The 26315-nt window shown below is 40.5% G+C and overlaps 1 protein-coding gene across 1 annotated transcript; it reads left to right on the forward strand.

Annotated features, from left to right (window-relative positions):
- Window positions 1–5519: 5519 nt before the first annotated feature.
- LOC139738629 (F-box and WD repeat domain containing protein 10B-like) lies at window positions 5520–24482 on the forward strand. The gene is made up of 9 exons (XM_071649246.1): window positions 5520–6102; window positions 8316–8767; window positions 10105–10340; window positions 12574–12777; window positions 13442–13563; window positions 19306–19454; window positions 20277–20464; window positions 21898–22056; window positions 22736–24482. The coding sequence occupies exons 1-9, from the start codon at window positions 5520–5522 to the stop codon at window positions 24480–24482; spliced, it is 3840 nt and encodes a 1279-aa protein (XP_071505347.1).
- The last annotated feature ends 1833 nt before the right edge of the window (window positions 24483–26315 follow it).

A 26315-nucleotide genomic window follows, 5' to 3' on the forward strand; every position in this document is an offset into this window, starting at 1 on the left:
TCGATTTATTTTACTGCACTTGGTATTCTTTGTCTTTGTGCTTTTGAAATATTTGTAGTGGCAATTTGTATCTGATTGAATGCGGAAATAAATCAAATCAAATCAATCAAATCAAAACGGGTCCAGCGCCATTTATTAAACATTCCCAAGAAAGTCCATCAGCAGATAGGACAATCAGATTCAGCGATGTATACATCACTTGTTACAAAACAAGGAATATTCTTGACGTTATGATTAAGAGCATCCAATGTTTTTCTGTTATTTTTCTTAGCAGCTTCTTAATCTCATATATCTCAAATTAACACGAAGGGAGTTAACTCGTTTAGCGATCTAATCATATTCAACTTTATTTTATTAACTGCTCCTTTTCTGCTAACACTGCAAGATATTATAAAGAGCTTGCTTCAAAAAAAAAGAAGAGCTAAATCCATTAAAAATGATAGATTTAGCCCCTTTTGGAAGCAAGCTCTTCATTTATGTTCAACATTTTGAAAGAGAATCTTAAAGCTTAGTTATTGCACTTTTCTTGCTCTTCAGCATACCAGTAATCTGGTCATCAAAAATATCATCTCAACGGAAATTCGATGCTCATTTCATATCAATACTGCCTCCTCAGACCAGATATTTCTAATTCAGCTAAAATTCACAACACTTCTCATTTGTTGACTATAAAACTTGACTAAAAATAATTTGAGCTATCATCATGCAAAACTACAATTGCATATTGCACAATATGAATGGTAGCTTAATTTTGATTCCCCTCCAAGATCCTATATAATACACCAAAAGTGTATCATTCAATAGCAAACTATACTTTCTAATGTGACCAACCTTTTATTCCGTAAACAATACAATCGGCGGTAGATTTACTTATACCTGAATATTCCATAATAAAATGTAGAAAACAGATTATCTTGCTTAAACCACAAACAACGATACTAGATTACTAGTATTTCGTTGCCATTTTTATTTTGATTCAATTGGCAAAACTGTCGGGCGGTAGCTCGGTGATCTAGTGGAGATGACGCCTGCCCGGAGATCAGGAGGTCGTATAAATAGGTTCGAATCCTGCTCGAGTACGTACGCCCATGATATCTTTTATCATGGCTACTACTAAAACAATAATCAATTCAGTGCTTATCTACGTCGATGTAGGACTAGTCGTTGCAATAAAAAAGAATTTCATGAATACATTTGAAAGTCACAAGCAATATCAACAGGTTACCGATCCGTTCAACTACTAGTACTTTCTTTGAAGGCCGATGTGTATGCTGCCATCTGTTGTTCACAGCTGTGCGATTGTCGGCTTGGTAAGATAATCATTGCATAGGGACCTACCTTTGATGAGTCTCGTCGCGTAGATACGCTATTTATATAGGATAGCTCAATCGGCATTGATTGATTGCAAGCTCGACATAGTGCGCATTGTGAAGCTTTTTCACAACAATGCGAAAGAGCGTCTATTGATAAAACATGGTATGAAATCGATAAACTAGGATGACAATAGGGACCGTTCTCAAATTTTCGTGAGAAAATTTCCGAGGAAGAGTAAGATGTGGCACTCACAGAAGGTAAGTTAAGATCGCCACTTGTTTTCTTCCTTCTAGTACGTTAAATGCTTGGAGCTTACTTGTGACAGTACAACTCCCTAGTCCCGAGTGTACTAATACCTGTCGGAAGGAGTAACTTGCTTTCCTTCTCAGTTTCTCGAGCACGTAGTCGAAGTCGTAACTTTCCGTGTGGCGTGGCCAGTGTTCTAATAGTCTAGTTCTATATGTGGCGTGTACTTATGAATAAGTGGCTGCCTTTATAAATAAAATAGTCTATGTGCTAGGATGTATGGCTTCCGGATGGATGGATGTGTTACCGACTGTTAATTGTCTGCAAATTTATGTTCATGTCTGGGAATATAATTGTAATTGCTAAGTTAGACAGAAAGATCCGTCTGTTACTTGTTACTTGTTACTTGTTGAAATAATCCCAAAACTGCAGCTCCGTTGAAGCTATACCGGGATGAACAATCCCTGCTGTGTGTCAGCAAGGGTGCAGTCTGCAGAGGTGCCATAATCATAACCCACATATTTACAATAAAAGTGGTTGAACCCGTGCAAGTAAAAATAAGGTTGGCTCCTTACAGGACACTGGAACCAGAAGAAGGCTGCATTATGATGATATGTTGGAGTGCAGCCTCTCTGAATTCTGTTGGGTTGGTGAGTTGAACAGCTGCGCCTGGCAAACTGTTCCACAGTCTTGTTGCTCTTGGAAATAGTGAAAACTTGTAGGGGTCGATGGTTGCTGTGGGTACTGTGTACTTGAGTTTGTGGTCATGTCTTCAAATATAAGTTGCAGGTGTGATGACTTGTGGGTGTGGGATGCAAACCAGTTGATAATGAATTTTATGGAATAGGACACACTGTGCTAGAAGTCGACGGTTATGAAGGGTGTGCCAGCCTAGGGCAGAAACTAGGGCTGAGGAAGATATTGTTCTTCTATAGTCCCCATGCACGAAACGGGCCGCTGCTTTCTGGACTAGTTCAAGTGCATTTATGGCTGTAACAGTGTGTGGATTCCATGCTTCAGCTGCGTATTCCAGTTGTGGGCGGATTAACGCAGCATAAGCTCTGGTCTTGACTTCCATAGAACATGGTGACAGTGTTCGCCGGAGGACTCTTTTATATTTTGCCATTAACGCTGTATACGGAGGGGATCTGTGAAGCCAGACGCAGTCTCCACGGAACATTCCCCGACGGACAGATACAGACCGATCTTTCGGTCAAGGAATATGCAAACTAGAAAACTAGTAGGCCTACTTTGTACTTAGATAGAAGTCTAATTTAAACTTTAGCTAGCCAGGCGTAGTAGATCTACGTACATTGTGTAGAGCTCCTAGACCTATTTGCTAGGTTCTTCTATCGTGATTGATTGGACCAGAGTAAATTTGAGGCAATTGTTAGAATAGAGCACAGCAAAATGGACTCTTAAGAAGTCTAACTAGATCTAGCTCTAGAAATCTTTAGAGCCAGAGAAGATTCTACTTCTAAGTTCTAGACAAGTTGTGTTGAATTGAAATGATGAGCGGGCTTGCATTGCGTGGTAGTTCATGTGTCCAAAGTGAAGTTGAACCTAGTAGACTGAAAAATCTATCTGTCTGGAGGAGTTTTTTTTTTCTTTTATGACTCTCCTCCTATCTCCTCCGTAGATCGTAGACAAAGGGGATTCTGTGAAGTCAGATGCAGTCTCCGCGGAACATATCCCCAACAAGATACAGACCAATGTTTCGGTCAAAGTTTAACCAAACCTAACCCTGGCGCGGGGCGCTGTAACCAGTAACAGCGCCCCAACAACTTGTATGCAATTTAGTGAAGTAATCAAGTGCACTGCGATGCTTGCAATTTAGTGAACGACTCATCAGTCAAAACGACACTTGGATTCGCAACGAAAAGCCACATGTTGTAATACCATATTGTTAAATATATTATACGCAGCTATATCCCTCACTATTACCTCCAAAAACAAGATTAATCGTCATCATCTTTGAGACCATCTCCGCAAGATGCGGTTCGCCATTTCGAACATATCACGTAAATAAAATGATCTGCGCATGCGCGAATGAATATTCATATAAATTCTCAGCTCAGCTGTCCTGTTTTTTTTTCCACACGCATACATTGTGTATTATAATATGTGCTACGTTTTATCCATACCCGATTGACAGCAAGGCTGTTAGCGCATGCGCTGTGTAAGCTGTACTACGATATGAAGTGCGGAAGGACTAAAACCTCAGATAAAATCTTTCACTGGGCTCTTATAACATATTGTATTGTAAATCGATTTCCGCGCCTCTGATTGTAAGTATCTTATCTAACAGTATGGCTACGAATTTCAGTGTAAAACCCTGTATTTTGGTCTCTGGTCACCAAAATACTAAGCCATATCAGGTGGTACTCATGTACATCAATAGCCATAGGGCTGCAATGCGACCGTGACTCGGTACGGGTTGGTGTTGCTGGTGCGGTTAAACCAAACCAAGCCCAAGTTGTGTGAGCTTTAAAGTTTAAACTCTGCAAAGTAATGTTACATATATCTTTTTGTGAGAGCTTGGCCTTGGCAAAATGTGGTCAGGTTGTAAACTCAAGTTTCACACATCAGAGAATGTTAAACTCAATTTACTAATACATGTACAAGAGTTGCTAAATATTTACTATTATATTGGCTGGTCACTTTTCATGCGTCCTCAACATTAGAAAACTTTCAACAAGGTTCAAAGAACAATATTGAAATTATGCAGAAAAGGCATAGCGTGGCATATTTTATCTAAATTTTTAGATCTTCCTTTAGAAAATTATTGGCTGTGTCCAATTCTTCAACCATTTTACCATTTTATGTTAACATAATAACATTGCCATTATTAGGCATTGGACACTCATTCAACTCAAACCATTGCATGACACGCATAAACAGTGCAACAATTGCCAAAATAAATGTAAAATGCATACAATAAGAGTCATTGATTTTTGTATTTATTTTAACATACACTTGTTGACACATATTTTCTGGTGACTGCCTTGCATGTACAGTGTATGTCTGAGACTGACACAAGGTTTACTGAACAGTGAACATAAAACATTAGTCTGAGACCCAATTCACATAGAAAAACAGACACTGGAAAAGCTAGCTATTAAAGGCAGTGTTGGTGGAGTAAATACAATGTACTTTGAAGTTGCCTTTTCAACTGGCTGCAGAGTGCTCATGGGGGGGGGGGGGGGGCTTGAGGGGGACACTGTTTGAATAGTTTTTGTATGTGTTAACATGCTGCTTTGTATAGACTTGTGTATAAAGACACCCCCTGGTACAGAACAAAGGACTGACGGGTATACAGGTGCTTGTAATTAGTTGTGCGCTCAATTCAGAAGAGAGCAAAAGGAATGTAAAATGTGCAGGGAAGTGTGGGCAAAACATTGTCTCAGTGAACTATTGGTTCTCAGTGCATGTGGATCTGGCCATGTTGTTGTGATACATTGATAATCAGCTCCTTCCATTTCATCACAAGCAATCTAAGGATGACATCTGTACCATCAAAGAAGGCTCAATTCAAGACATGTAATGTCCAAAAAGTGGATTTGAAGTTCAAAATAGCATTGTGTGGTGAAATGATTTGTTGGACTAGATGTGTTTTTTCATGTTGCTCTGAGATACTAGGCTATCCAAGTACTATATGGTATTTATATTACATGGATGTACTTTTCCATAATTCACACTTGATTATTATGTTTCATTGGTTGCATGCCAAAATGACGGCTCTTTTGAAACGTTAGGTCAACATTTTTTGTCTGTACAAGTATGGAACGAAAGCCATGGTTTTTGTTGTTGTTGTTGTTGTTGTTGTGGATTGTTCAAAACCTTTGAATGATAATATCTCCTTATTGGTTTAAACATATTCATCTTTTCCACATTATGTAGATGCTAATCTGACCAGCAATCAGTCGCCAAGACGTGGAGAAGTAGGCCACTCTAGTGCCATGATGCCAGTGTCAAAGCTTGCTGCTACCTCAGTCAGCATCATGAAGCACCCTCCGAGGACCACAGAGAACTTTGAGTTCAATCTCGGCAAGTCTCCTGACCTGCGCTGCCTGGCCTCAAGGGGCACCACCATCTGCACCAAGTGCGAGTCGTGCGTGGTGCGGACCCGCCTCATCGAGACACGGCAGTGGTTCCTCCGTGCCGGCGAGAAGAGCAAGAGGCGCTTCCTCCTGGGGCTGGTGCGGCGGTTCCATAGCGCCAACCTCTTTGCCTACGTTGTGCAGATTCTTAAGCCGCTGTGCGGGAAGGACTACCTTTACTCGCGGTCGCGGGCCAACCCGGGACTGAATGGAGACCACATTGATGCGGGGCACGACCGTGCGCTGCGAAACCAGGTCACGGAGGAGACGATACAAGATAGCTTGAGGTGGTTCTCAGCTGCACCTTACTGGAGTAAGTCCAACTACATCCTTGGTGTGCTCCAGATGTGCAGTGGGGAGTTGGTTCACGCCGTCAACAAACTGGCACAGACAATGCTGAACAATGAGAAGCAGAAGCAGATCATGAGGAATCGAAGTGTTGGTGAGTACAATAACATCTGTTGAATGTCAACTCAGTGTTTTTTCTGAGATCTGTCATTTGAAAAGGAAACAGTATTAGAATGTTTTATTTATTCTGCCCAATCTTTTAATCAATTCCCATTCTTATCATCTTGGTATTCTGTATACCTGTATGCATACAATATGCATCTTCAACTTAAATATCTTGCGAATTCTGCTTCAATTTCTTTTTTTTTTAACAACTCATTTTCAGTGACGACAAGGTGACACTGATACATTGTAACTATTGTAAATAGATTAACAAAATCATCAATAATAAATGATACTCTACTATATATTTTAAATTGGATTTGGGTGGAGATTTTGATATATCATGTAATATTGTGTGATATATCGGGACTGTAATTGCCTCAAACAAACAAACAAACAAACAAACAAACAAACAAACAAACAAACATCTAGGTATCTCTTCGCTGCAATGGTACAAACTACCATGCATTCTAAGTTACGGTACTGCAAAACTGTTATGTCAGGCAGTGGTTTGTTGAAGACTGTACAACGTTTTAAATACAAAGTTTGAATTTAAACTATTGATTAATTTTATAACTGTCACATAATGTCATAATGGATAAATTTTTACAGTCATCTCATGTTGTGCTTACATTGTTATTTAGTGTTGTTGTTGTTTTTTAAACTGGCAATTTATGTAGAGTGTCACTGTAGGGCAGAAACCATAACAATTCAGATGATAATACCTATGGTAACCAGGTGTTGGTGTGAGGGCAGATACATGAACCCCTACATCAGTAATGTTACATTATATACCCCTGTTAGGATATGAGAGGACTGCTGAATCCTGAAGCAAAACTGACTTTAAAGAAAGAGGAGACTGTTTGAACCATGTGTCAATATCCCAGCTTGACAGAATGTAACATGTTTTGGAGAGCACAATGAAACGGCTACTTCTCCGATTTGGAAAGGGATCAGCGGAGTTTGAAAAGGGATTAGAATGCTCTGGTGAGGTGTCAATGGAAAACAAAGGGGACCTAATCCCCTGTCCATTAGCATCATTCCGCGGAGAGAGCAGCAGGGGCGTTCTAGTTCCATGTTTGCCTGTCCCCCAATGTGTATTTGCCCAGGGTAACTTGCACTGATACATGAGATGTATCCATTGAACAATGGCTGTGTACAGTTTGCAAATGGTGCATGTAACACCCAGGGTATTGAGCAAATGTAATGGGTAGGACCATTTACTGTGCTCTCCCTCTCCCCCTCCCTACCCCTCCCCCCCCCCCCCCCCCCCCCACTGATTGCTGGAATTAAACCACTGAAGATGATATCTATTTTACACATCTTTTCATTTTTTTATCATATCTATAGATCACTTCTATTCCGCTTTCTCATCCCCTCTCTCATCTCCCTCCAAATCTAATTGTCCCAGTTTAAAGTGTAAACAAAGGAAACATCCCTTTCTAAGCGTTGTATTTAGATAAAATCAGACTTAGAGATGACATGTAATGATTTTGCATAGTTTTGAATTCAACCCAGTGCAAGTTCGGGGGCATAAATGAACTTTTGAGCATTGTACAAATTTACAGACACACTTTGATGGTTCATGTATGAGACAAAGAAAGAGAGTTTGGTGAAGTCATGACAGCAATTGTGATTAAAACTTGATAATACGCACACACATTGTCTCTTCAAAAAGAAAGCCACGCAAAACAGACAACAATTTCTTAGTGACACATGCAACAACATACATTTTATCACATTTGCTCCAATTGTAGAACTGTGTCCAGACACAGACAGCCTATGAGAAGTTCTTATGAAAATGGTTATGATGTTGTTCTTTCTTACAAACTCGCCACACCATATCTTGATGCTCAAAATACTTAGCAATGTATCAATCATTATCTTAGTCACTTGAATCAAAACCACACACACAATAAATTGTCTTAACTCCACAGGAGAGTTTTCAGCCAGACTGCCTCATTAAGGTGAACATGATGTAAAATATAATCACATCAAAATTCTATATGTGTGCCAGTTGATATTTTCATGCTCCTTCTCTAAATCCCACAACTACCACAAGTGATGTCATGCTATGAAGCACAAAGTGAGGTCATGTCACTTGAGCAAGACTTAAATGCATCATTGTAATAACAGTGATCATAGTTTGACAGTTTATCTCTAACATTGTATGACCCTGTTCTCATCTGAAACTTTATCTTGCAGACTATGAGAATGAATCACTGGTGGACACCGAATTCTCCTTCCAGTCCCACAAGCATCCAGAGACCAATCTTCTCCGGGCTGCGTCCAGCGTCTACTCCCACCCAATCAGTCCCTTCGGGGAAGGAGACTACCTCGAGCCAGACCATGTGGTAGTCGAGGACGAATCAGAGGACACCTTGAGTGAGGTGTCCTCCGGTTCAAGCGTCCATTCGCTGGACCCGACCCTCCGCATCATGGCCGCAGCGGACAGTGCGCTGTCGGGAGTGCGACAGCACGTGGACTTCATCCGACGCCTGCCCGTCCACCTGTCCAAATACATCCTGAGCTTCATGGAATACGGGGACCTTGTCAGCTGTTTTGAAGTGAGCCCTCACTGGTGCTACGTGGCCAAGGAGGTGGAGGAGGACATGAAGATGAGGCAGATCATCTGGGAGGAAGTCATGCTCATGCAGGTCAGTCTCCAAGTCCTCTGTGAGATCCGTTACCATGACTACACCAAGGCTTTGTTGACAGGGATGGACACAGAATTATCGAGTGACAAAACAGAAAGGGTAGAGTGGATTGTTGAGGGAGAAAGGCGGGGAAAAGGTTTCCAAATAACTTTCAGGGAGATTTGGGCGGTTGATAAATGCAAAGCTGTTTTGATTATGGGGTTAGAAAAGAGTGTGTGAAATGCCAATAGAAGTGAGATTGCAAATGTGTTGAGCCAGAAATGCATTGATAAACGCAGAATCATTTTGAAACACATTTTATAGCTCAGACCTGCCCACGATAACCACTGCAAGCTACACATCTTTGCTCTTTGGGTCAAAGTGTACAATGGAGCTGTACAGTGACAAGGCCTCCCAATTGATTCACAACAGAGTTGATAAATGCAACAACTCGAAAAGCACAATCCAAAAGATGTTTGCCAACAATGTGCTTTGATAGCGGGTATTGAAATGCATTTCAAACTGAGAAAAGTTGATTAACGCAACCAGAGATTAGAATGTTTCTGAGTAGAAAGAGAAGCAAAAGAACAGTTTGCTTTTAAGTAGCAATTACCCAGTTTAAGAGCGCAATTCTGAATTGTCGTATCAAGGATGATACGACTGAGGCCTTTTTTGTTGTTATTTATGAGATGGCAAATTATCTTTGATTAGATAGCTAATCCTCCATTCCACATTTAGCAATGTTTCCTGTAGAATTAATTCTTTTCAAGCTTACGTGGCCCAAACCAAACCATACATTGTTGAATTTAGCATGTTGAATTTATTTATTTTGGATGTACGAGAGGCTATGATAATGTGATCACTTGTAAGGAATCAGGATGCCATTACTGTGAGCTGCATTGCCAATGTCCTCGTCTTCCCTTTTCTTCATCTTCCAAAAAAGAAAAAGAAAAAAGAAATCATCAAAGCAAAACCAAGAGTGCAAAGAACTGCATATTTCTGATGTTTATACAAGGCAGTAATCAAAAACATAGTTGAAAAAGATCATCAGATATAAATAATTAATCTATTTTACACTTCAATTATTTAAAGTTATATTTGAGAAAATTCATGGACTCATATGCTTATGCTCCAGTATGTATTACAGTATATGTAAGCAGCTATGTATCAGATGTATATATCAGATATTCCAAGAATTATGTTTTCATTTTCATAATATGACTCGCAAGCACAAGTTTGAAATTTCTTTACTGTGTGAAGTTGACAAGAAGTAGTCATTATGGTCAATATATAAAACCATAAAATTTGTCAAAAGCCTGCATCGTGATCATTGACAAGTAATGTCATGCATCATTAAGGGCTCCTCTGCGAAAGGAGGCAATCCAGTCTTTGCCAGCCACCTCGATATACCCGTCCCGAGGCTGGCGGGGGATTCTTACGACGTCCTGCTGTCCGACGACCCGCCGGAGGAGGTGAATTTCAAGAGCGACATCAGCCTGTCGACGTCGTACAGCGGACTCGTCACACACGATGTGGAGATGGAGGAGAGGAATATCTACTGCGGTGCCTACAATGTCATGGTGCTTAGTGACCAGTAAGAGTCCTTCTCCTTTTCTTTATCTGTCGTGTCTTCTTTCTCTTCATCTTTTAAAGAATTCTTGTTCATCTACGTGTCATCCAGATTTTGTCTTTTCTTTGTATTTTCTCCTATATTGTCTGTTTCATCTTTCCATTTCATCTTTCAATTGGCTAGCGTAGAACTTCATTTTTACAAACATTTCTATGAAGAATATCATCAAAAGAAAAAAAAGTATGTATAATAGCAGAGAGCAATGACCTACGCTCTTTGTTCATGCACCAAGCAAATATGTGTCATATTTTTTGGCAGAGGAAATTGTTTCTTGCGAGCTGAGAAATTAGTTGTCACTAGCAGAAATATCACTGCATTATTTACTAATTATCTTGCATGTGTTTAAAGGGGTCGTATAGTTTTGGTTGAGACCTAATTTCAGGTTTCTAACCTTTTTTGGTGAGATAATGAGAAATCTCTTATGAAATATGAAAGAGCATGTAATTCCATGAGGAATTCAACGTTTATTTGATGAAAATTGGTTTTGAAATGGCTGAGATATCCAAAACAGGGCGATTCTAATATAGTGTGGGACCCACACTTTTTAACGATCGCTTTGTTTTACTTTTTATGCCTCCGCAACGAAGTGGCCGGAGGCATTATGTTTTCGGGTCGTCCGTCCGTCCGTACGTACGTCCGTCCGTCTTGTTTTGTTTTTGTCGATATCTCAAGAACCGTGTGGTGGTTTTACATCAAACTTGGTATGAGGGTATATCCTTGGGGGATAATACTTTGTGTGGGTTTTAGGGTCACAGGGTCAAAGGTCAAAGGTCACAGGTTATTTTGTGAAAAAAAAATGAAATTTCATGTTTTTCTACATATCTCGCAAATGGTTCAAGGTATCTTCATGGAACTTAGTATATATGCTTGTACCGATGGGCAGTGATTATCTAGGGAAGTTGGGGGTCATGGGTCAAAGGTCAGGGGGGTCAAAGGTCAAGGTCAACTCCTCAAAATATCACTACTTTCCTTAAAATGCAATATGCCTGAAGGTCTGGTTTTTTTTAACTTGATGTATGGCATGTATTACCCAATATATATTTTTGAGGAAGTTTCTTGCCAAAAGGTCAAAGGTCAAAAGGTAAAAGGTCAAGTGAAAGTGCTAAATTGCACTTTTTCCTCCATATCTCAAAAGTAACTCAAGGTATCATTATGAAACTTACATATTTATACATGTTCAACCTAACAGTGATTCTCTTTGGAACTGTGAGGTCAAAGGTCAAAGGCCAGGTTTAGATAATGCTATTTTCCCATTTGATACTGAAATTATACTTTTTCTCAATACCTTGAAAATTACTCGATGCATAAACTTATAAAAGGGTCAAAAGTCAAGTAAAAATCATCAGTTCCCCAAATACCTGCACTCTGACATTTTAATCATTCATCCAATTGAACCTAGTTCTAGGAAAGTGAACACTCAGCACATTTGTGTCAAACCTGTCATTTTAATATTTTGCCAATTGTGTGAAACTGTCATCACACATTGTCCAGACATTGTACTATAGACCTATTAGGAGAACCATGCATTATGGCGGAGGCATATCAGTAGCTGTAGCGATATATCTAGTTTTTGGATGTTTCAGTCATTCCAAACCCGATTTTCATCAAATAAACTTTGAATTCCTCTTAGAGTGGTATGCTCTGTACTATTTCATAAGTGTTTTCTTGGTATCTCGCAAAAAGTTTAAAGCCCAATTCTCATCTCCACCAATACTGTACCATCCCTTTAAAGTATGCAGAGAGGGTGATTGTTTTGCAGTCCCATTTTAATAGATACATTCTGCTTGCACACATTGAAAAGGGACATTTGAGCTGAATAAAACATACCGGTACCTATAATGACAGTGAGTATGTCAAATTATTTTTTAAAAAGATAAAAGGAACAAAAAAGAAAAGAACTACTCTGCGATTTGTATAATTAGCCAGAAGAGCTTTAAGTACACATAGTTTAAAGAGCTGTCTTCAGACATTCCTAGCTTTCACAGTTCACACATTGGCTTGATGAGTGGCTTGATAACTTACAGAGAGTAATCTTGACTTCATGTGTGAATTATGTGCTATTGAAAAGGGGCAATAATCCTGTCAAGCATTCTGATAACCCTTAACAAAAGAGTGACAGATTAATAGATACTTTTGAAAGTGTAATGTCACATCCAAGTAGCTTAATACCTGTAAATCTTTTTATTTCTTCCTTTAGGCAAGACATCAACCGAGTTGTCCACTACAACTTTGGTCAACTGGTGGCCATTGGCTCCTTTGACCGCCACGTGAGGTTCCTGGACGTGATCAGCGGTCAAGAAACGGGTCCTCTGATCACGGGCCACGCGGGGTCCATCAAGTCCCTCTACATCAACGAGGCCCGAGGCTTTGTCATCAGTGGTAGCTTTGACACCAGTATCAGGTAGGTGTTCCAGTGCAAGTTGAGTTGTCATCCAGATATATGTAATTTACGCTGCTGCATTGTTTGTACTTTGGAATTTGTGAGGTTAAGGATTACATACTGTATACGCCGAATATTTTGCGAGGTTTTTATTTTCGCAAATTGTGCGAGTCAGGTCCTATTTGTGAATCTGAAAACAAGTGAAAATATTAACTCTGATCCCAACATGAATGTGAAGTGCACACATACGTGTCTCCGTTCAGTGCTGTACTCCACAATCGCGAATTCAACCACTCGCAAAATCCTGTCGGAAGTCCTGATTTACAAAAAATTAGACTCGCTAAATATATGGTGTATACAGTAGTTAAATCGTGCTCTGAGTCTTATTCATTCCTGTGATTTTCGTTTGTGTATGGCTGTCATAATCATGATATGTATTACTGCAGATATGGTAGATCATAGTAAATATGATATCTGTTATACAAGGTATATGAGTGTTCTTTAAATTGACCACTGATCTCGGGTAATGAGGGTTGAAATGAGGATCAATCAAATACTAACAAGTCAATAATGTTCTGGAGGATATATGTCTCTGTAGCACATTATGATAGAAGCATACAGCTTCTCTATGTGTGTGTTTCTATTCCTCTACATTCAATACTTAACCCCTGTGTGTACCTCATAGATGCTGGGACATCGCTAGCGGGCGTCCTATGAAACACTTTCACGGCCACATGGGTACCATCCTCTGTCTGGACATGTATGAAGACACTCTGGTCTCAGGCAGCAAAGACAACCAGGTCAAAGGTGAGAAAGTGTCCTGTCTTCAGTCAGCCGCAACAGCAATATGTTTCATGTAGCAGTGAAAAGTTGCCAGCCACCATGTATGCTATTTCTTCTTCTTCTTTTATGCCTCCGCCACGAAGTGGTGCCGGAGGCATTATGTTTTCGGGTTGTCCATCCGTCTGTCCATCCGTCCGTCCATCCGTCCTTCCGTCCGTCCGTCATGAATTTTGTGGACAAGGTAACTATCAAAACCTTTTGAGGTATCCTAATGAAACTTGGCATGTATGTGTATTAGGGGGTGAAGTTGTGCCTATCAACTTTTGGGTGCACATGCTCAAGGTCAAAGGTCAAAAGGTCAAGGTCAAATACATAAAATTTCACTATTTCCATCATATCTATGCAATGCCTGAAGATATTTTTTTTTAAACTTAGTGTATACATGTATTACCCAATTAAGATTCTCTGGTGAAAGTTTGGGTCATGAGGTCAAAGGTCAAAAGGTCAAGTAAAAATATCAAAACTTCACCTTTTTTCTCTGTACCTTGGAAATTGTTCAAGGTCTCTTCATGGAACATAGTCATACATGTACTGACTGGCAGTGATTATCTAGAGAATTTAGGGTTCATGGGTTCAAAGGTCAGGGGTCAAAGGTCAAGGGCAACACTTCAAAATTTTACTAAACATTTCCCTCATGTTTATGTAATGCCAGCAGGATTATTATTTTTTTTTTTAACACTAGGTGTATGCATGTTTAACCTAATAGAGATTCTCTGGAAAGTTTTTTTTTTCCTTTTGTTTTTGCCTCAAAGGTCAAAAGGTCAAAGATCAAGTGAAAGTGCTGAACTAAGTTTTTCCTCCATATCTCGGAAGTGGCTCAAGTTGATCTTGAAACGTACTTCATATTTATGCATCTTTCGCCTGACAGTGATTGTCTTATGAATTTTAGGGTCAAAGGCCAGATGAAAATGGTATCAGTTTACTATTCAATACAGAAATTGCACTTTTTCTCCATACCTTGAAAATTACTCAATGCATAAATGTATGAATGGGTCAAAGTCAAGTTAAAGTCTGTAAATCCCAAATACATGCTCTCCTATTCATCGAATTAAATCTAGGTCAAGGAAGGTGAGCATTCAACACATTTGTGACAAACTTGTCATTTTAACATTTTGCTGATTTTGTGAAAATGTAATCAAACATTGTCCACACGTACTATTTAGACCTATTAGGAGAATCATGCATTATGGCGGAGGCATACCAGTCACCATAGCGACATTTCTAGTTTTTTTTTTAGTACCAAGTAAGTTCTTCAGCCATGCCTAAAAAATAAAAGAGGCAAAGGGGGGGGGGGGGGGGGGGGGGAGAAGGGAGAGAAAGAAAGAAAAAGAGAAACATGTGATGGTCAAAGACTTCAGTGAGCATATGTTAGCGATGTTTATTTCTGTCATTGAACCTTAATTATAAAGAGGATTTAATTTTCATATTTGGAGATAACTTGGATTTTTATATTTGGAGATAACTGGATTTGGAGATTGTTATTGTGTGTGTGTGCGCCTAGCAGCCGCCTGCACCCCTCTCCTCAGTCTTGACTTTTTTCTTGTGACACTGTTTGATCTACTGGATTAATTTTACATCAGTCTGTTTGGGATATCTTCCTGATCCTTCTGGCCAATTGTGGACTTATTTACTTGTTTACTCTTTATGGTGTATGAGCATAAAGATTTTATGTTTTCAATTCAGAAATTAGAGACCAGTGGCCATATTTCTTGTACAGTGACAACATGGCCTATTGATATGTGCTCAACCATACTACTGAGTGACACCCTTGGAAGTGAACAATGGTGTCTTGGAGGATTACACCCCTTGCTCTGATTCTTCTATGCTGCACTTTCAACTTCAATGAGGGCTGCTTGACTGAAGTTAAAAAAGGGTATACAGAAGACTCTTTGAGGTCTTTTGTTGGAGGAAGAGTCTTGTATCATACCAATGGTACAAGCAGTTTTTGCATTGAACTAATAAAACATGGCGACATCCATCCAAATCCAGGCCCTCTACAGCGAAGCAATTCCACACTCAGTCATGAACACAATGATTCATCACCAGCTGTTTTGTCTTGGCAGTGTTCGTCTAAAGAACACATCAAATATGATAGGGAAGAATTATTGAACCTTAGACCCCTTTCCGCCACTTTAGTGGATGCAACGTTATGGTCTACACTAAAGTCACTTGGAATATCTTCTAAGCGCCCCACTCATAGAGGAGTAAATAAGGGAGGACGTCGAATTCAAAAACAAATCAGAAACAACCGGGCTCCATCATCTCAAAGTGTACAACATGGAGAGAAATGGCATGAAGTATCTCATCTTTCTCAGTTTGCATTATGGAATGCGAGATCCATTTTTAAGAACAAGTCCCATATGATTTCAGACTTGGTGATTTCCCACAATATTGACATACTGGCTATACCAGAGACATGGCTAACTGGTTACGCCCGTGATGACCAGTCTTTGGCAGATATAGGAGCAACTCTCCCTTCTTATCAATTTCTTAATTCCCCACGAACTGACAGACATGGTGGTGGTATTGGTGTCTGCCTACATAGGAGCTTTAACGTACAAGATGAAAAATGTGAAACTCCAGAATCATTTGAATACATGAATCTTCTCCTCACTGGGAAGAAATTGCTGAAGCCACTTCGTCTGGTTGTTGTTTACCATCCGCAGAGGAAAAGAGATGGAAGGATCACTGCTCCAATATTTTTTCAAGAGTTTTCCACCCTTCTTGAAAGATTGATGGCTGAACCAAATTTTCTTGTCATAGCAGGTGATTTCAATTTTCATTTTGAAGATAAGAATGACCCCGAGGCATCTACGTTCTTGGACATAACTGCCGGAGCAAATCTTAAACAGCTCATTGATTTTCCAACCCATGTGAAAGGGCACACACTGGACTTGGTCTTGACCCGAACTTCCGAAGACATAGTCTGTCAGACATCATGCACTAATTATCTACCGTCTGACCATTCAGCCATCATTTGCTCTCTTTCAGTGGGCAAACCCGAACCTGTAAAAACCAGAATTCGGTTTCAGAAATTGAAGGACATAGATATTGTTTCATTTCGTGAAGACATTCTGCAGTCCAAACTGTATACTTGTCCCCCAGATGATGTAGATGAACTTATCAATCAATATGAGTCGGTACTTGAGAACCTTCTTGATAAGCATGCTCCTGTGATTAATAGAACAATTACATCTTGACCGCAGTCACCATGGTTCAACAGTGACTGTCGTGAGGCTAAGAAACACCTTAGGAAGTTGGAGAGATGCTGGCGTAGTACTGGGCTGGAAATCGATCATGAAATCTTTGTTCATGCAGCTGCAAAATATAATAAAATTCTACTTCAGGCCAGGAGGAAATACTATTCGTTGGAACTCGACGACTGTGGTCCTCGGGAGTTTTTCCGTAAAGTTGATAGATTGTGTCAGGCCAAATCTACTAGAACTTTACCTAAGGATGATAATTCAAGTCCATCCTTAGCTGACCGTTTTTGCACATTCTTTGCAAATAAAACTGAGAAAATAGTAACCTCCCTTCGAGAAACCTCCTATCGAGAGATAGCTGACATCGCGTTTCAGATGACTGAACAAAGATTTGAGGAGTTCCATGCTGTCACGGATGATCAAGTTCTCAGGGTACTGTCTGCTTCAAAGTCAACAACCTGCGGGCTCGATCCTATTCCAAGTGATCTTCTGAAAAAGTGCTCCATGGAACTGATTCCATTTTTCACCAAGATTGTCAACATATCCCTGACTCATGGCTATTTTCCGGACACGTTAAAGTTTGCTCACATCATTCTTCTGTTGAAATCAGACAAGCTTGATCCAGAATTCCTGAAAAGTTACTGTCCCATTGCTCACTTGCAGTTTCTTGGGAAGCTGCTTGAACAGTTAATGGTCTCCCAAATGCAGGATTATTTGATGAATAACAATTTGTTTGCTAGTGCTCAATCTGCATACAGACCTTACCATAGCTGTGAAACTGCTATTGTTAGAGTTGTAAATGATATTTTGTTAGCTCTTGATAGGGGACATGAGGCAATCTTACTCCTTCTTGACTACACAGGTGCATTTGATACCATTAGCCAACAAATGTTAGTATCACGCCTGAAAGAAAGATATGGATTTACCGGAAATGCACTGAAGCTAATCGCATCTTACCTTGAAGGCAGAAGTCATTGTGTAGTTATTGGGGACTCAAAATCCCAGGTTTATTCATCTACCCATGGTGTCCCACAAGGGTTGGTAATTGGCCCTTTAGCATTTACATTGTACTCTGCTCCATTACAGGACAACATTTCACATCACGATTTGAACTGTATGATATATGCTGACGATACTCAAGTTTATGTATTTATTGAAGGTGGTAGGCAAAATGATGCCATTTAGAAGCTACAGGCTTGCATTTCAGATATTAAGCATTGGTCTATTCACAATTGTCTCAAACTTAATGCAGATAAAACTGAGGTTCTTCATTTTACCAGTAGATTTAGACAACGTAATCAACTTGAATCTGTTACACTGGATGAAGGAGTTGTTAATACAATTGCAGACTCTGATAGAAATCTAGGTGTCAGACTCGACAAACATCTTGTTAATACGCTGAATTCTTACATAAATAATACTTGTAAAGCTGAATCCTTCGCACTCCATAAAATTGGAACAATACGACAGTACTTAAACCGGAAATCAGTAGAGAGACTTGTTCACGCTCATGTGATGTCACGTATTGATTTTTGTAATAGTATTCTGTATGGTCTTCCTGACATGCAAATAAACAAGCTTCAGAGGATACGAAACTCTGCTGCGAGATTGGTGACACATGCTCAAAAGTATGATCACATCACTCCTATTTTACATGAATTGCACTGGCTACCAATAAAGGTCCGTGTGCAATACAAAATACTGTCGCTGACTTTCCTGTGCTTACAGGGTCTGGGTCCCACATATCTCCAAGACCTCATCCAAAGGTATCATCCGACTAGAAATCTTCGCTCAAAATCCAAGTCTCTCTTAGTTTGTCCCCGGACTGTCACCAAATTTTATGGAGCACGAACATTTGCTGTAGCGTCAGCAGAATTATGGAATAGTCTGCCTGATAAAATCAAAGATGCTGAAACAATTGATTCATGTAGAAGAATGTTGAAAACATATTAATTTTTGCAATGATACGGCTCATGGCCATCAGTGTTTCTCAGTGTCAGCTTTATCTTAATTTTCTATTGTTTACTTACCTGTCCCATTTTCACCTTACTTCCTTTACTTGTATCGTTTCATTCTTAAAGTGCATAGAGACTTCTCCCTGAATGTGATATGCGCTATACAAGCACAGTTTATTATTATTATTATAACTTGATTTACAAGATTGAAGTATGATGATATGTGGACAGTCAATGCTCATGATGTTTTAAAACTATGCATGTGACTGTATTGTATGCATATAATGCATACAATGAGTTCAATGAATTGATTTCAATACCGCTGTATCTTCTCTGTGAAAACTCCATAACTTGTCGAGAAACAAGGTATTAGTATTTCGAAAACAAGTATTATGACCTCAAAATGAATTCTGAACTTGACTGAATGTACTTAAAATTGTGAAAGAATTTAATTTTGGGAAAAATTTGTTATTAAAATCTGAATAGACTCTCGTAAAGTCTGTGATGAACACAAACAAACAAACAAACCATTCTCTTTCTCCTGACAGTGTGGAACTTTGAGAGTGGGAAGTGTAAACGTACCTTCAAACACCGGCACCAGATCAACGCCGTGGCCGTTCACCGTGACACAGTGGTCAGTGGCTGTGAGGAGGGCAAGGTCAAGGTCTGGAGCATCAAGGATGCCTGCCTTCTCAAGGTTAGCATCACCATGGCAACCACCAGAACTTTAGTATATATGCAGGGCATACTTGTAAGGCAAGGGCTGGGAAGTAGATAGATAGAATAGCACACCTTCATTGTATAGAATGAGTCTTCTTTCTCGTCATGATATCACAATGTTCCTGGTTGATACCTTTTGCACACTGCCGCAATTGCTTGTCACTTGGGGCAAACCACAAGGGGTCAACATCACTCGCAAGTTTTCTGGTGTGGGTATGCGGGGTGGACCCCTTCACTGGGTTAACACCCTGCTCTTTGCAAGGAAATGAAGTGGTATCTTGAATGCCCATGAATCACAACTCCCTCATACCTGGGTTCTCCATAGAATGTCCTATCCAAAGGACAGAGTGTTTCTGCCTCTTGCTAGGAAGATTGCATGGTTACACACATTGCTCAGCTGAACTCAATGGGTATTGAACCCAAGCCATTAATTTGCAAGGTAGATGCAGTACAAACTGAGCCACATCACCGCCTTGTGAAATGGGTGTGAAGACAATACATGCACAAGAAAAGATTTGTGAAAAGAAAAGTAGCTCTGATCTGATTGTAAATCATTGTGTTTTAAAGATAATAATTGAGAAGTGGAGTGGAAGATATGAAATGAAAAAAAGTCTTTGTAAATATACATACATAAATTTTCTTGTGCTGGTGGTCTTACTTAAAATGTTTTGCTTGATTACAGAAATGCAGAAACCTAGAGTTTGAAAATACATTCCTCAAGAGTGATATGATTTACTCAGAGCTGTATTCACTACTATGAAGTTCACTTTTCAGTCATTTTTTAATGTTATCCCAACAGGTGCTGTACCGCTCCCCAAAGCATCTGAACCGCTTTGGCCTGCCCAACCCAAACACCCACCAGGGCCCCATTGCCAGCGTCAAGGTCGACGACTGGCACATCATCTCAGGCAGCATGGATGGCTACGCCCTGGTCTGGAGTGCCCTCGGCAACCATGACAAATGTGTGAATGCACTACGTCACCCAAAGTGAGGATACATTTTATATTTAACTCTCTCGCCCCCTCCCCCCCCCCCACCCCCATCCTGCTCCTGCCATCAGCTAGTTTGTGTACTATGCTGCCTCTATAATCTATGACTTGATTGAGATGTTTGTATAGTGTGTTACGACATTCTAAAATTATGCTATGTTTAAAACTATTTGTCTTCAATCAGCTGTGGAGTAATTGGATGTTGCCTCACAATATTTTATTCTTATTGTTGTTGTTGTCATTTCTTCTATTTGTACATGTGTTTGAGGCATAATAAATGTAACCAAAAAAAAAATGACACTAGATTTTTAATTACTTGTAGCTGTACAAAATGTAACAAGATTTGTGATCCCAACCATCATATGAAAGATGAACCCTCATAGCTCCGATATAAATATTTGATTGAAAAGCTGTCTCAGCATAACACAAGTCTGTGCAGCATGTTCTCATCACGAATTATTGAATATCATGAAAGGAGAAGCATGTTTATTTTGGGACAAGGTCATATTTTTTCCCTTCAACAGGACTGATTAGGTAGAGAGAGAAAGACGTTTAACCCTATTCTAACTGGGCTATTTGAGACCAAGTTTTTACTGAGGGCGCCGTTCGCGTGATTGCTGCAAAATTTTGCCTGAAGATAGAGCCAGATGTCAACTACAAGATTACATGGTCATACAATAGAAAAATATTGTTTCTCTATTTTTAGTAAATTAATTATGCAAATTTACCCATGAAATCATATTTTCACCTATAACTCCATTAAAAAGACTGAAGTATTGCTAAATTCGTGTGTCAGAGTTCCTCAAGACACATCAAACAAATTTCTTGTAAAAAAATAGCACAATCAAAATCAATTTCTTTTGTTTTTGTTGTTTTGTTAATTTCTTATGTATTTTATTGTTTTTTCGACCTTTTGTTCTTTATTGTTTTTTTGCCAAAATTTGTTGCAGGTACTTTTCAAGCTTAACTACATTAGAATTGATTTATTTCAATGGTTAAAAGTTGAAATAATCTATTAAATATCAATTTAACAAAAAAGCACAATTTGCATTGGATTTGCACACGATATCATGAAGTTGAGCTGTTTTTCAGTTGACGTGCATATGCAAAACATTATGTAACTTAAGAACGGTGTACCCGGATGTTGAAAATTTTTTCTCAAAATATGCGGGAAATTTCAATGAAAAAACTCATGAAATGACGCGGCAAAATCTTTGCGCGGTGCGGAATCGTGGCGCGAAATGTCGAGGGGAGGGTCAATTTGACCCCCCCAGTTGGAATAGGGTTAAAGGTCTATCCAGGTTTGCTGGCTCATTGTAATTGAGATATGATCCAAGAACCTCCATCCTTCCACTCAGAACCCCTAAGCTACCCTGTAGTGATAATGCCCCTACATGGATCTATACCTCTTGCCTCGGCCTTCCCTTACAGAGCCGTGCTGTGCGTCCACATGGCCTACCTGCGCCTGGTGACGGGATGCGAGGACGGCAAGCTGAGGATCTGGAACATGCTGACGGGCGACTGTCTAAGGGTGCTCCGGGGCAACAGCCGGTCAGACCCCATCGTGGCCATTCACCCCTGTGGAGAGAGGTACGGGTGTGTTGAAGGAGAGGGAGGGCTTGGTCTAGAGAGTGAAGTTTTCTTGGGTTTGCTTTTTTTGTGAGAGGATTGGGAAGAGCATGTCTTGCGTGATTTGTTTTAAGCAGTGGTAAATTTATTTATTGATGACTATTAAGTTTTCATAAATTTTGTCATTATTGTAATGATAGTGTGAGTGGCTACTTACATATAGCATACAGGTCCATCTTTTGGTGCCCATGGCACATCAAGAAAAATGCATGTACAAACATAGGGAGTGGGGAAGAAAATAAGAAAAACGCTAACAGGCAAGCAAAAAGGGAACACAGTTTTCGTCGACAGAGTAGATTGCAGTTATGTTATCATTAATGCAAGAGGAACAAATGGGTTGAATAAGCATAAATGATATATCTATCCACTCTCTTATGACTGCCAGTTTGTAAGCTGGTTGTGCACATTGCCTGCAAAATCTAGCACATACAAATTTACCGGTGTTTGCCGTGTCATTTTCAATTTGAGAGAATTGACCAGATAGATACCAGTTTTGACTGACCAGACAAGCCAACTAGGATACATGTTAACTAACAGTACACTTGAGCATTGAAAATAACCAACTACAGCATGACAAATGATTTTAATTTGAATTGCCAAAATAAAACAGGATGTGTTCCTTTCTATTTTTGTGGTGTAGGTTGCTGTTGCAGACCATCACCAACCTGCTGATGCTGTGCTTTGAAGAAGTGGAGTGGAATTACGGGCAGAGCGAGAAGATTGAGCTGCTGCGCTACAAGAACCGCTATGGGGATGCTCCCCTCCGGCAGCAGAGCTACTCATTGGTGCGTGCTCAGCGGGGACAGCTGGCAGGAGCAGCGAACCAAAAGATTATCTCCCATAGTGCATCGCAGAGGGACGGCAGCAATGTCGTTTTGACCCACAGTAGCCGGTCCCTCAGCGACAAGAGTCTGCAGAAGGCACGGAAAAATCAGGAGGTGTATGTCAATGTTACGCTGACGCAAAACGTGAAAGGCCCCCTCTATCGCAATGTCCAGGGTCCACGGCAGGCTGCCATGGATGACAGAACAGATCTGGGTCTCATGGAGGTCAAAGGGCAGACCTCCACCTACCGGGTGAACTCACGCCCACCGACGGGCCGATCCAAGTCCAGCGTTGCTCTTTCAGGTCAGGGGTCATCGGTTATGGGGTCAAGACCGTCTTCGGGTGCAACTCAGTCAGTGAAAATGTCCAGGTCTGATGCTGCCACACCCTTTTCAAGTCAATCTAGAGGAGCCTCTCCGGCCTTCTCCAAAGTCTCCTTTACAGATGGTGGAATCAGAGGGGAGTCTGGCAACAGGCGCCCAACAACTGCCATGTCTTCTCCCAGTGCTCAATTGAAGTCAACCAAATTTCGACTTCCACAGAGAGGGCACAGCGCTCCGGTTAGACGGGACAAATCACCTTCTGATGCCGTCTCGCTGTCTGAGGCCAAAGCGTTGCTCAGGTCGCAGCAGAGAATCGCCAAAGAGGGCATCACACGCGATCGCCTGCTCCTGACATGGGGCAACATGGAACAGAGCAAGAAGAACAGCGACATTGTCAACAACACCATTGCAAATGCCCTCCAAATAGACTATGTTGGCTATGCTGCCCCATCCACTACATACTCCACACCAAGCACTTTGTCCAGCTCCAATTCCTCAACAATATCCAGGGTACCAGCGAAGAAGAGTGCATACCCTAGGTCTCCTAAGTTACCTATTGCAAAGGAGATTGTAGTGAAAACCATTGAGCACATTCCACAAGACTTTAAACACAAGAAGAGCATCCATCCAAAGACCGTGGAGTCAACCGTCCCGAGAGCGAACGTGGTGCGGCCCCAAACTGCGCAAGTCGTGCATCGCTCAGAGATGAATGTACCATCGATGGCAGATGCTGGTGGTGGGAAGGCGTCCCTCCGGCGCTGCAAGAGTGAGACAGCGATGAGCTCGGCCTCAGTGTCGGCACCCCTGGCACATTTTGAGGTCAGTCACATAGTCAGCCCAGTGCGCAAGAAGAAGAGCCACGGCTGGACGACCTCCCACACCGAGCCAGTCACTATTGTGCCAATGCTGATGAGGCAGCGGGGAAGTGGCTCCACCACCACCACCAGTGGTGGGGTCAGCCCGGGGACGGGAAGCAGGACGGAGAGACCGAGCACCACCGGCCGGCTGAGCATGATCCAGAAGCCAGTCCAGGACCCGCTAACCAATCATGGAGAGTTCCAGGTCCGGACCCGACAACAGACCCAGGACTACTTGCAGTACGTGACGGGCATCCAGGAGAAGTACCTCCAGGAGCAAGACGAGGAGGAGAGAAGGATGCAGCGGAAGATGTGGCTACAGATGGCTAAAGGGAGACGATCCAGCAGTGTGCCACCCAAGAAGTCTACCTCCTCTAAGTAGTGAGCACCTCAATCCTGTCTAGTGCTCACAAAGGTACTTTCGATGTCTGTTAGTAGTTGATGTTGGTAATGCTTATGGTTAGTTTTCATGTTAGTACTTTTGATGGCAGGAGTCGCCAGAAATAAAAAATGTTCTTTCTTTGAGTTTGTGGGAATATGGAATATTAACTTTGATATGAACATTTGCAATAGCGAGAAGCTTTTGATATGTAGAAGCCTTTGATAATGAATAAAAATGCCCAAGACAGAGAAGTATATGACCAAGAACATGAGGGACCCTTCTTTATACAGAAAAAGAAGAATTGGTGTTGTAAACAAACAAACAAACAAACAAACAAGCAAACCTTACCAACAGTAACAGACAAGTGAAATTACCTGAAATGCCATAATACTTGGAGCTATGACAATTCAAGAAGTGTGTACACCTTTTCATAAAAACAAGTAATCGGTTATGTAGGACATAAACAAGTTCAGCAGTAAACAGTGTAGGACATAGACAAGTTCAGCCGTAAATGAATGAAAATCAGGGGATTAGTAGTCGGTTCATTGCCATTATTTGACAGTGGAGTTTATCCCAAGGGAGAATTCTTATTGTGATGACACTTTGAGACAAAAATGGACGGGTCATTGGACACATAATGTTAGTATTATTGTTTTGCTCTCTATATTTGACATTCATTTAACAATTTTGCATTCTCTCAAATGACATTGTTTTGACAATTATTTTTGCATAAGAGGGTACCCTTTACAGAGTACCCCTGGTGTTTGGATGGGATCAGAACAAATACCTCCCATAAGGATAATAACCTGCCCACCTCTAAATGGATCAGTTTACTAGCATATATGCAACTTTATAGATGATGTTTCTTCCGTCGTGATATCTTTAATAAGCAATTCTGTTAATCTGTACCTCAAAAACATTTTTTGATCACTTGGAATCCACTTTTTGTACGTGAGTTGTTGCTACATCAGGCAAACCTAGGGAAAGCTTTCAGGTTGTCAAGAACCGATGTCAGAAAGGCATGCATGAAGTGTAGAGATTTGTTGAGTAGCGAACCCAGTCTATTGAGTGAAACCTACCCTTTTGACCCTATGCAAATTCTGAAGAGAGTAATATATTCATTATTATGATAGGAGTGAAATAAGCTGAAATGCCAAAATATTTGGACTTTGTGAAACTTGTAGAGATGTGTACACCTTGACTAAAACCTACAACTATGTACCATATTCCACCCTGTGATGCAAATTTAGAGGAGAGGAGAGTGTTCATAAGTACAGATTGTATTCATTTATCACAGAATATATGTTGCGATGCATACTTTAAGACAAAGTAAGTGGATACCCGGATTCAAATTCAAGGAAATTGTGATGTGTACTTTTTGTGTTCACAAGTGGGGGTTTCTATAGGTGTGATGTCACAGGTTTATGATTCCCATAGGCTACTGCACTAGAAGACTCAGTTGAAGAGGGGAATCTCATTTTATCAAGCTGCTTGGGAAAACTGAAATAACCTTGTCACATCTAGTATCGTTTTATTTCAGGGGAAAATCCCCCAGAAGAATAGGACAGGAAGAGAGCTGCCAAATTACCTCATAAATATTAGGTATCCCATTTTATCAGACCTTGTTTTATACAACTATGTTTCACAACTATTGAATTCTTGCAACTGTCATGGTACTTCCCAAAGTTGCTCAACTCTGCAGTTGTTATGTGTCTCATTTCAGAACAACAGCATCCATGCAGTAAATTCTGTCTAAGGACTTAACATCTTGCAATCCACAGAGAATAATTACGTATCTTAGATTTACCAGTATTACATTGAGCTGGTATTTTG

This window comes from Diadema antillarum, unplaced genomic scaffold (assembly GCF_040938485.1).
Source record: "Diadema antillarum isolate AM-2024a unplaced genomic scaffold, OU_Dant_1.0 seq00000759_RagTag, whole genome shotgun sequence".
Lineage (NCBI taxonomy): Eukaryota > Metazoa > Echinodermata > Echinoidea > Diadematoida > Diadematidae > Diadema > Diadema antillarum.

Bases quoted from the DNA above. Each gene is read 5' to 3' on its own strand.
- LOC139738629 (XM_071649246.1), top strand. From the start codon at position 5,520: ATGATGCCAGTGTCAAAGCTTGCTGCTACCTCAGTCAGCATCATGAAG. The intron at 6,103-8,315 runs GTGAGTACAATA...TTTATCTTGCAG, and splicing joins CATGAGGAATCGAAGTGTTG to ACTATGAGAATGAATCACTG. The intron at 10,341-12,573 runs GTAAGAGTCCTT...TTCTTCCTTTAG, and splicing joins GTCATGGTGCTTAGTGACCA to GCAAGACATCAACCGAGTTG.